This window comes from Staurois parvus, unplaced genomic scaffold (assembly GCF_062004578.1).
Source record: "Staurois parvus isolate SC_StPar_1 unplaced genomic scaffold, SC_StPar_1.0 ptg000463l, whole genome shotgun sequence".
NCBI classification, from domain to species: Eukaryota; Metazoa; Chordata; class Amphibia; order Anura; family Ranidae; genus Staurois; species Staurois parvus.
The window spans coordinates 1,415,012-1,427,384 of NW_028318259.1; the positions used below are offsets into that span (position 1 = coordinate 1,415,012).

General features: G+C 44.6%; 1 protein-coding gene across 3 annotated transcripts in view; it reads right to left on the minus strand.

Annotated features, from left to right (window-relative positions):
- Window positions 1-11,647, minus strand: part of LOC149452811 (acetylcholine receptor subunit epsilon-like) — a 46,985-nt gene extending 35,338 nt beyond the window's left edge. Inside the window, exon 1 of one of the 3 annotated variants that reach the window (XM_089688964.1) lies at window positions 11,325-11,647. In XM_089688964.1, the coding sequence (XP_089545090.1) occupies window positions 11,325-11,370 (46 nt within the window). In that variant the 5' untranslated portion in view covers window positions 11,371-11,647. Of the gene's footprint in view, window positions 1-10,854; window positions 11,228-11,324 lie in introns of those variants that run through there. The other 2 variants (XM_089688962.1, XM_089688963.1) reach the window with 2 other exon arrangements.
- Between the last annotated feature and the right edge of the window lie 726 nt (window positions 11,648-12,373).

A 12,373-nucleotide genomic window follows, 5' to 3' on the forward strand; every position in this document is an offset into this window, starting at 1 on the left:
CATATAATCCTGATAAATGTATAGTAAAAACGTTCATATATAGGTTAATAGTCCACAGTAAAAAGAGCCCAAAGGTGATTATAATATTCCCAAAGTCATCGCTTTCTTAGACTCGGTGAGAGGCAGGATATGTATATAATGCGCACTCACCGGACGCGCAAAGATAATGCACAATATATCAGCAAAACGGAGGTCTGCATCCGTGTCCTTAAAGTGGACCTCCGGTTTGAATATATATGCAGATGATGTCCATCCATCCAGGGCTGATTCCATTTGTATCCTGAAAGGGACCACCTGGCAGACCTTTGTTTTGCTGATATATTGCACATTATCTTTGCGCGTCCGGTGAGTGCGCATTTTATACATATCCTGCCTCTCACCGAGTCTAACAAAGCGACGACTTTGGGAATATTATAATCACCTTTGAGCTCTTTTTACTGTAGACTATTAACCTATATATGAAGGTTTTTACTATACATTTATCAGGATTATATGAAGCGCTGCACTTATTTATATGTCATTTTTTTTCCATTGTGTACAACAAAGGTCTTCAAAAAGAAGTAAAAGGGCCACATGATATAGTTTACAAATATTCAGTGGCCAAAAAAAACAAAAAAACTGTTTTAAAATTGCATGAATAAAAGTGAAATGAAAAAATAAGTTATACTTTTTTTGGGTAAACAGCATCATTTTATTCAGAAGAATAGAGAAAGAAATTCAGAAAAACAAAGCAAAGAAATTCCAGATGAACTCGAGCCAGGAACAAAAATAAATTCAGTCTGCACCTCTCACATCAGTCCCCTTTACATTGGGGTTGCCATCAGTCCCCCTGTTGGTGGGTGCAGTCTGTACTCCCCTCTGTAGGTGGTGCCTGACTTGAGCAACAAATTAGAAGGGAAGGAAGTTGAAAGGAACTCGTTTCCTTTATGACTTCCTGGGTCATCGGCAGAGCAGCTGTCTGATTGGATGGTGGTGCCCTGTGTGACCCCCGCAGCCATCTTGGGTGAGAGCAGTGCTTATTTAAGGCGCGTTGTACTAGTTGTACCTTGTTGGAATTTTCTGCAATACATTCAGTTCTAGTTCATGCTACTCGGCCTCTGTGTGATTTGTGAGCCACCCAGCCCGCTCACCCTGCTCACACTCCCTTATATCAGAGTTCCCATCAGAGTCCCCCCTTACATCAGAGTTCCCATCAGAGTCCCCCCTTACATCAGAGTTCCCATCAGAGTCCCCCCTTACATCAGAGTTCCCATCAGAGTCCTCCCTTACATCAGAGTTCCCCCTTACATCAGAGTCCCCATCAGTGTCCCCCCTGACATTACAGTTTTCCTTACGTCAGAGGTCCTCCTTACCTCAAGGTCCCCAACAGAGTTCCCCTTTACATCAAAGTCCCCCTTAAATCAGGTTCCATATCAGAGTCCCCCTTTCATCAGGGTCTTTATCATAATTTCCACTTACAGCAGAATTCCCCTTACATCAGGGTCCCCATCACAGTCCCCCCTGACATCAGAGTCCCCTTTACATTAGGGTCCCCATCAGAGTTTTCTCTTACATCAGGTTCCCCATCAGTGCCCTTCCTTTCAGCAGAGTCCCTATCAGGGCCCTTGTCACATCGAGATCCCCATCGCAGTCCCCCTTACATCAGGGTCTTTATCAGAATTTCCCCCTACAGCAGAATTCCAGTTACATCAGGGTCCCCATCCCAGTCCCCCCTGACATCAGAGTCCCTTTTACATCAGGGTCCCCTTCAGAGTCCCCTTTACATCTGGATCCCCATTAGAGTCCCCCGCCGCTTACATCAGGGTCCCCATCAGAGACCCCCCCCCCCTGCATTAGTTTCCCATACATCAGAGGTCCTCCTTACCTCAAGGTCCCGAGACCCCCCCCCCCCCCTGCATTAGTTTCCCATACATCAGAGGTCCTCCTTACCTCAAGGTCCCCAACAGAATTCCCCTTTACATCAAAGTCCCCCTTACATCAGATTCCCTATCAGAGCCCTTCCTACCAGGGCCCAGCTTTCCATCCAGATCCCCTTCAGAGTCCCCCCCCTTTCATCAGGGTATTTATCAGTATTTCCACTTACAGCAGAATTCCCCTTACATCAGGGTCCCCATCACAGTCCCCCCTGATATCAGAGTCCACTTTACATCAGGGTCCCCATCAGAGTTCCCCCTTACATCAGGGTCCCCATCAGAGTTCTTCATTACATCTGGGTCCCCATTAGAGTCCCCCCTTACATCAGGGTCTTTATCAGAGTCCCGACTGACATCAGAGTCCCCTCTAAAATAGGTTCCCCTTCAAAGTTCCCCCGTACATCAGGGTCCCCATCAGAGCTCTTCATTACATCTGGGTCCCCATTAGAGTCCCCCCTTACATCAGGGTCTTTAGCAGAGTCCCCCCTTACATCATAGTCCCCAATGACATCAGAGTCCCCTTTACTTCTGGATCCCCACTAGAGTCCCCCCTTAAATCAGGGTCCCCATCAGAGCCCCCCTTACATTACAGTTTCTCATACACCAGAGCTCCTCCATTCATCAAGATCCCCAATAGAGTTCCCCTTTACATCAAAGTCCCCCTTACATCAGGTTCCCTATCAGAGTCCCCCTTTCATCAGGGTCTTTTATCAGAATTTCTCCTTACAGCTCAATTCCCCTTACATCAGGGTCCCCATCACAGTCCCCCTGACATCAGAGTTCCATTTACATTAGGGTCCCCATCAGAGTTCCCCCTTACATCAGGGTCCCCTTCAGAGTCCCCACTGACATCAGAGTCTCCTTTACATCTGGATCCCCATTAGAGTCCCCCTTACATCAAGGTCCCCATCACAGCCCTCCCCTGCCCTTACATTACGGTCCCCATCTAGGTTCTACCTTACATCAGAGTCCTTATCAGGGCCCTCCTTATATCTGGATCCTGATCAGAGTCCCCTCGTAGTGTACATCAGGGTCCTGCACTAGAGACTGTAACAGGGAAGTGGGGGGGAGCAGAGACGGTGCAGATCAGGTAGGGACCAGACAGAACCTTGCAGCAGACCACGTGGGCCATACTCCGGAGACCCCGGTGTAGAACAGAGGGATGAGCAGTGCTTCGTCGTTGTCATGATTCAAGCATATGGAAAGCAGACCTTTTTGCGAAGTTGTGGATGGAGTTCGGAAGGGTTTTTATCGCTCTCCATCCTTCTGCCAGGGAGATTCTCCACCTCTTGGTGGCCATTACAGGAAGTGATGGAAGGCCTTCCTGTTGGAGTTGTCACAGAACAGAAGGTGAAGGGAACTCAGTAAACCAGTTATGGTGACAACTGTCTGCCGGGACAGGAAGTGCCAATCTTCTCAATGAGGGCCCAGGCAGCAATACTTACATCTGGAGAGGTTCTGACTCTCATCCGCTCTGTTGAAAACTTAATCAGGTTTCTCCTGGAGTTTGAACTCAACATAAAATAATTGTCCAACGTCACAACCTCCCACTCCCCTCCTTGATGCATGAAATGAAGTTCATTCTCTAAGGGGTTAATCTTTTTCTATATTCCAGCTTAAGCTGGTGCTGTGACCCCTGCCCCTGGTTTCCTGTTTCCGGGTGGCTTCTTTCTCTTGCAGCATCCTATGGAGTCAACCGTGCATGCAGGGACTAGAGTTGTGTCTCCCAACACTGTGTGCATCAATAGAAACACACAGCCCCATTGCCTAGGATGGTAAGGCACTCCCCCGCACCTCTCTCCTCCTTCCCCCTCTGCTCATCAAACTAACAGATTGCGGTGTTCACTGTTAACTCTTTGATTGAAAGTTATAAACTGCGAGTGATGGGGTAGGCATATGAAAAGGTTTGCTGGGGAACGTTTATTTTTTTGTGCTCAATGTGTTAAGCTAATAAAAACGCTTTATTACTACTTTAATCTATGATCCTGCAGTTTTCTCACCGTTGGTTCTGATTGTGAGCACTGCTTTCAAGCAAGCCCCTCTTATCGCTGGTCTAACCAACTTTTATCTCTGCCCCCTTTTGCTCCCAATACCATATACAATGCAGGACCAGCAGATACTGATGATTGTGCATTGTATGTGATGATGTAAGAGAGTCCACACCAGGGGCGGACTGACCATTTGGAAACTCGGGCACTGCCCAAGGGCCTGGGGTCAGTAGGGGGCCCCATGAGATTCCTCTGGTACCTTTTTCATAGGCTTTCTTGAGTTTGGGCAGGGACACAGGGGCCCCATGATCCCCTATTGCCCGGGGGCCCCATGAGTTGTCAGTCCGCCCCTGGTCCACATCAACATTCTGGGGTGGAAGCAAAGAAGAGCAGGCTGACAGTTGTCACAGAACAGGACTGTGAAATAAGTTATGTAATCCTCTGTGAAACATCATTACGTAGACCAAACAGGCATCATGTATGCAGTCATGGCCAAAAATCACCACTTCGTCCAAAAAATTGTTGCAATTACAAATGTTTCAGCATTCTCATGTTTATTTCTTTTGTGTGTATTGGTTTGACACAAAAAAAAAAAATGGAGAAACAAAAAGCCAAATCTGACACATTCCACGCAAAATCCCGAAAATGGTCTGGACAAAATTATTGGCACCCGCAATTTAATATTTGGAAACACACCCCTTGGAAAAAATAAGTGAAATCAATGGCTTCCTGTAACCATCGAGTTTCTTCCACCTCTCTGCTGGAGTTTTGGATCACTCTTCTTTCACCAACTGCTCCAAGTCTCTCACATTGGAAGGGTTCCTTTTCCCAACTGCTGTTCTGAGGTCTCTCCACAGGAGCTCTATGGGATTGAGATCTGGACTCATTGCTGGCCAGTTCAGTCCTCTCCAGCGCTTTGTGGGCTTTTTGATGTGTGCTTTGGGTCATTGTCCTGCTGTAAGACCCATGACCTCTGGTGGAGACCCAACGTTCTGGCACCGGGCCCCACATTTCACCCCAGAATTCTTTGGTAGTCTTCAGATTTCATAATGCCATGCACACAGTCAAGACATCCAGTGCCTGAAGCAGCAAAGCAACCCCGAAACATCAGTGACCCCCCACCATGTGTAACTATAGGGACTGGGTTATTTTCTTTAAAAGCCTCATTGCTTTTTCTGAAAACAGTAGAAAAATGGGCTTTACCAAAAAGCTGTAATTTTGTTTTGCTTGTCCACAACACATTCTCCCAAAAGGATTTTGGCTTCCTCAGGTAAGTTTTGGGAAACTCCAATCTGGCCTTTTTATGTTTCTGTGTCAGCAGTGGGGTCCTCTCGGGTCTCCTACAATAGTGCTCCTTTTCATTCACATGGCGGCATATATGGCTGACACAGTTGTACCCTGTGCCTGAAGGTCAAAGTTGTACCCTGTGCCTGAAGGTCAAAGTTGTACCCTGTGCCTGAAGGTCTGAAAGTTGATTGAGGTTCTTTATCCACCATTCCAACAATCCTTCATTGCAATCTTTGATCAATTTTTCTCTTTCATCTATGTCCAGGGTGATTAACTACAGTGCCTTGAGCTGTAAACCTCTTGACAATGTTGCGCACCATGGACACAGGAACATTAAGATCTCTGTAGATGGACTTGTAACCATGAGATTGTCCATGCTTTTCCACAATTTTTGTTCTCAAATCCTTAGACAGTTCTTTGCTGCTCTCTCTCTTCTCCATGCTGCATGTGGCACACAGAGACACACAACAGAAAGGTGGAGTCAATATTTCACCATTTTAACTGGTTGCCGGAGTGATTTCTACATTATCAGCATCTTTTAATTGATACAGGGGAGTTTATTTATAAATGACAGGATCATCACAAACTTGGAATTAAATTATTTTTTACAATTTTGAGATGGTGCCAATAATTTTGTCCAGTCCATGTGTGGGGTTTTGCGTGGAATGTGCCAGATTTGGCTTTTTGTTTCTCCACTCTTTTGTGTCACACCGATACAAACACAAGAAATAAATATGAGAATGCCTAAACATTTGTAATTGCAACAATTTTCTGGGCGAAGTGGCGCAATATCTGAGAGAAATGCAGGGGGGGGTCAAGATTTTTGTCCATGCCTGGCCTGACGTGTCTGGCCATAACTGGCCTTATGTATGCCTGAAATTTGACGATTTTTAATCAATTTGATTTTTGTCTACAAAATTGTTAATCTGAGGACTGTTTAGAGCTGTACATGTTTAGGCATCATTAGAAGTACAAAGGTGTCACTGAATGCAGCAAATAACTTATCAGTACAAGGTCCCTGGCTAGTGGTTGTTGTGGGATTTTTCAGCTCTGGTATCCTACTCAACCTGATGAACACAACCCCCTAGCAGCAAGGGTGCTCAACCTTTTGAAGAACAAGGGCCACTTACAGTTGCAAGAAAAAGGATGTGAACCCCTTGGGATTACGTGGAGTTTTGCATGAATTGGGCATAAAATGTGCTCTGAACGTCATCTAAGTCACAACAATAGAAGAACACAGTCTGCTGAACATAATACTACACAAACATTAGATGTTGCCATGGTTTAATTGCACATAACATGTAAATATTCACAGTGCAGGGAGGAAAAAGTATGTGAGGCCCTAGCTTAATGACTTCTCCCAGAGCTAATTGGAGCCAGGAGTGAGCCAACCTTGACTCCAATCAGTGTGATGATATTGGATGTGTTGCTGACAGCTGTCCTGCCCTTAAAAAACACACACCTGTTTTGGATTTACTGGTTTCAAGAAGCACTGTCTGATGTGAACCATGCCTCGCAGAAAAGAGCTCTCAGAAGACCTACGATCAAGAATTGTTGACTTGCATGAAGCTGGAAAGGGTTACAAAAGTATCTCCAAAAGCCTTGATGTTCATGTGTCCATGGTAAGACAGACTGTCTACAAATGGAGAAAGTTTAGCACTGTTGCTACTCTCCCTAGGCGTGGTCATCCTGTAAAAATGACTGCAAGAGCACAGCGCAGAATGCTGCATGAGGTAAAGAAGAATCCCAGAGTGTCAGCTAAAGACCTACAGAAATCTCTGGCACATGCTAACATTTTTGTTGACACATCTACAATAAGGAAAACATTAAACAAGAATGGAGTACATGGGAGGACACCACGGAGGAAGCCATTGCTGTCCAAAAAGAATATTGCAGCACGTTTGAAGTTTGCAAAAGAGCACCTGGATGTTCCACAGCACTACTGGCAAAATATACTGTGGACAGATGAAACCAAGATTGAGTTGTTTGGGAAGAACACACAACACTATGTGTGGAGAAAAAAAAGGCCCAGCACACCAACATCAAAACCTCATCCCCACTGTAAAACATGGCGGAGGGAGCATCATGGTTTGGGGCTGCCTTGCTGCCTCAGGGCCTGGACGGATTGTTGTCATTGATGGGAAAATGAATTCCAGAGTTTATCAAGACATTTTGCAGGAAAACGTACGACCATCTGTCCGCCAACTGAAGCTCCGCAGAGGATGGGTGATGCAACAGGACAATGACCCAAAGCATACAAGTAATTCAACAAAACAATGGCTGCAACAGCACAGAATACGCCTTCTGGAGTGGCCCAGTCAGAGTCCTGACCTCAACCCGATTGAAATGCTGTGGCATGACCTTAAGAGAGCGATTCACACCAGACATCCCAAGAATATTGCTACACTGAAACAGTTTTGTGAAGAGGAGTGGTCCAAAATGACTCCAGATCGTTGTGCAGGTCTGATCTGCAACTACAGGAAACGTTTCCTGTGTCCAAAGGTGTCCAAAGGTTCACATACTTTTTCCTCCCTGCACTGTGAATGTTTACATGTTATGTGCAATTAAACCATGGCAACATCTAATGTTTGTGTAGTATTATGTTCAGCAGACTGTGTTCTTCTATTGTTGTGACTTAGATGACGTTCAGAGCACATTTTATGCTCAATTCATGCAAAACTCCACGTAATCCCAAGGGGTTCACATACTTTTTCTTGCAACTGTAACTGATTTTGTGATCGGTTGCGAACCACAATGAACTGAAATTTTTCCAAATGTCATGTTTCAATTTAAAATAGCATATTGAATATTTTCCTCCTGCGGCTGCTGAATGCCAGCAGGAGGGAGAGGACGAGAAGATAGCTTTCAGCGGTTGTGGGGGGAAAATGGAGAGGATTGATACCTGTATATGCTCCCCCCACGGCCCTTCCTGTCCAAATGTAAAAGAGCATGCTGAGAGGCTGAGCCAGATGCTAATCAGGCATCAGGGCAGATCCTGACAATATGGTCGAGATCCTGACAATATGGTTGAGATCCTTCCGGAGCCTGGATTGGCTCTGTGAACTCATTCTAAAACCCACTGTTGGCTGAAAATGGGTCACAGGAATGCAGAACTAGGTGTACTCATGTGACCCACAATAGAAGTCGGCCAAAAGAGCTTTGGCCCTTCTTCTCCTTTAAGACACTGAATCACCAGGATCGATCCCATATATTCCATTTAATCCCATGTTATCACAGATACCGAGTTGGTGCTGAGCTCCTATGGGTTCCTCAGTCAGAAAGTGACTAGCCCACTCTCCCCATCCTGTGTTCTTAAACAGGATATATTACACCAATGACTTTTTCACATAGCATCGTCCTATATATTACCCAGTGCAAGCTTGTCAGCACAACACATGTCAGTGTATTTATTTTGGAGTGAACAGATCCTTGGACTCCCCTTCCCCACCCTTGGCTGGACTGGGTTTTTGGGATCAAGAACTCATGGCTTCCATATATGGCTCAAATTACAGCCAATTTATACTGAATCGGTACAAATTCTAGCCATGGATGGCCCTGCAATTACCACTCCCCCCCCCCCCCCCGGCTTGCCAAGGTTCGATTTAAAAATTGTCAAATTAAAAATTATCAGGTTAAATTGTTAAATAGTTTCGGGTTAAATTGTTTGATAATGCCAGTAGCCATGGGTGCCACGTCTCCCTGAATACAGTGGATATTGCCTCAATCCACACTGTTAGCGTAGATGGGGGAATGAATGTATTTATGTTTCTCTCTCTCTCAACCTGAACATCTGAAATTTGAGTCATCTATGGGTGCTTTAGTCTACCTTCTAGGACAGGGGTCTCCAAACATTTAAAACAAAGGGCCAGTTTACTGTCCTTCAGACTTTAGGGGAGCTGGGTTGTAGCTGGTGGGGGTAGAAAATATCCCGTGCCCAGCATCAGCATGGCCTCAGGCTTGGTGGTAAGTAGAAGGAGTAGTGCCCTATCATTGGTATTAGTGGGAGGAATAGTACTTCGTCATTGGTGTCAGTGAAAAAACAGTGCTCTATCATTTATACTCATGGGAGGAATAATGCCCCATCATTAATATCAGTGGCAGGATTTATACCCCATTGTTGGTATGGAAAAGTGCCCCAAGGGCCAGGTAAAGGCTAGCAAAGGGCTGCATCTGGCCCTCAGGATGCAGTTTGGAGACCACTGTTCTAGAAGAACATTGCAGCTTCTGTGCTCCCTGCAGAGCATTTCACCCTGATGCCCACGTAGGGTGAAAAGAATCCATCTTATTAACCTTTCAGAAAGTAAGAGTATACAAAGTTTGTGATCTTCAAACTTACATGAACACATTGGACATCACTTTCCAAAAACAAGGTAAATATAATCAAGCACATAGCCAAGTAATCTCTTTTAACAAAATTTAGTATACAAAGATATTTTTGACAATTGTGTTCTGCCCACATTGTGGTACCAGTTTGAGAAGGTCCTTTCCTATTCCAACATGACAGTGGTCCTGTGTACAATGCCAGCTCCATAATTACATTGGTGGATGAGTTTAGTGTGAAGGAACTTTAGTGGCCTACACAGAGCCCTGACCTCAACACTACTGAACACCTTTAGGATGGATTGAAACGCCGATGACAAGTCAGGTCTTCTCATCCAACATCGGTAAATTACCAGCAGCATCAGATATCTCCTGTGCATAAGTGTGACAGTCCAGCACAGGTACAGATAGTACTCCACATCACAGGGGTCATTGCTGCCCTCTAAGATGTCCTTGAGCCTCTATAAAAACAAACAAAAGGTGGTGCACCAGCCTAGTACTGTACATTATCTCACAACATTTATTACATTTTATCATATGTTTTACTCCCAAGTATATGAAGAAAGATTGCCTACTGAGCCACTTGCCCATAGCTCAACAATTCTTGGACTCCAGAATGTAGGGAGACCTCACCGGAACCCCAGCTGGCTGACGCATTTAGAAGGGATCTATTTCTTCATCAGGTTTTGTCTCTGATGAAAAAGGAGATTTTCTTCTAAATGCATCAGCCAGCTGGGATCTTGGTGAGGTCCCCCTACATTCTGGCGTCCAAGAGTTGTTGATCTACGGGTAAGGGAAGTCCAAGACTTTTTGAGCTGCAGATGAGTGGCTCGATAAGCGATCTTCATACATATGCTTGCGAGTAGTACTTATAATGAATTTTAATCAATGTTGTGTGATATTGCATTAGGCTGGTGCACCCTCTTTTGTTCATCTTTATAGACATCCAACATCAGCACCTAACCTCATTAATGGGCACAAATTCCCACAAACACTCTCCAAAATCTTGTGGAAAGACTTCCCAGAAGGGGCAATGAGAGTTGCAAAGGATGGACTTACTCAATATTAATGTCCATGGGTTTGGGGTCCAACAAGGTGTGATGGTCTGGTATCCATATATTATCCTAATATATTATCCTAATTGCCAGGCATACAGTGCTAACCCCACTAGTTTCAATACCTGGAGTCACTGACAAGAACCTATGATGCAGATCTGGAAATTCTGAGAAAATTCTGTTCTTATCTGCTTACTTCAGGACCTGTAACTCAAAGTATCAAAGCCAGACAATCAAAATGATGGCAAGGGCAGCAGGCAGTCACCATTTTTTTTTCTTTAAATGGGTCACCTTGGTTTTGAAGAGGTCACTCCGTAAAAAAATGATACTTCAGTTACAAATGGAGTCCATGGGAAGAAGGGGCCAGTCTCTTCCGTCTCTTGTGGCAAGATCCCCCTTACTGTAATTCCTGGCTGTGCTCCTGATTTGGCTGTTCCCACCCACCTTATAGAGTTTCTTGTCGCACTCTACATAAACACTAAAAATACAACCAAGGCAGAGAAAAAGTCACACAGCCACATTATGTGTATGGACCTGGGGCCGCAAGCCCAGAGAGCTCACAGTCATAGCATATTGTTAGACAGATTATGTCCCCAGTTGCTGCCCAAAGCACAAGTGTCAGTTTTAAGAGGTTTGATCCTTTAATCTACAAGCCAACGGCTCAGTAAACCGCAAAGCAGAACCTTAGGCTAAGCTAGGTGTCCTCAAACCAGCTGGAGATACAGACAGACAGACATGCATTAGGTAAACAGCAGACTTACAGCACAGGAGAGGAAGTAAAAACCAGAAGGGAAGCTGGCCACCCATCTTTAGACTATCAGCTCCTGGGACCGTCTCTTTCCAAAGGGCCAACAGCAAAGAGAGCCTCTGAAGCTTGGAGATATTTAAAGATGGGATGTGTTATTTCCGTATGGAAAACAGTATCATCTTCAGTTTCCCTCCGTCTCCCTCCGAGAGCTCGTCCCTACTGACAAGGCTCACATGCAGCTGTCACCAATTATGACCAGTTAAAGACCCCTCCATTAACCTTTTCATGGTTTCATGTTTGTTGGCCTGTCCACAGACTGTCTACATTTATAAAGTGTTTGAAACTTATTGAAATTGGTCTACTGATTACCAAGACTTTTCCAGCCTACAAGAAAAAAAAAGAATGAAAAATGACTTCATATATACAGTGGGGATCGAAAGTTTGGGCACCCCAGCTAAAAATTTGTATTAATGTGCATAAAGAAGCCAAGGAAAGATGGAAAAATCTCCAAAAGGCATCAAATTACAGATTAGACATTCTTATAATATGTCAACAAAAGTTAGATTTTATTTCCATCATTTACACTTTCAAAATAACAGAAAACAAAAAAATGGCGTCTGCAAAAGTTTGGGCACCCTGCAGAGTTAATATCTTGTACTGCCCCCTTTGGCAAGTATCACAGCTTGTAAACGCTTTTTGTAGCCAGCCAAGAGTCTTTCAATTCTTGTTTGAGGTATCTTTGCCCATTCTTCCTTACAAAAGTCTTCCAGTTCTTTGAGATTTCTGGGCTGTCTGTCACGCACTGCTCTTTTAAGGTCTATCCATAGATTTTCAATTATGTTGAGGTCAGGAGATTGTGAAGGCCATGGCAAAACCTTCAGTTTACGCCTCTTGATGTAATCCCCCGTGGATTTCGAGGTGTGTTTAGGATCATTATCCATTTGTAGAAGCCATCCTCTCTTTAACTTCAGCTTTTTCACAGATGGCATCAAGTTACCATCCAAAATTTGCTGAAATTTTATTGAATCCATTTTTCCTTCTACTTGTGAGATGTTCCCTGTG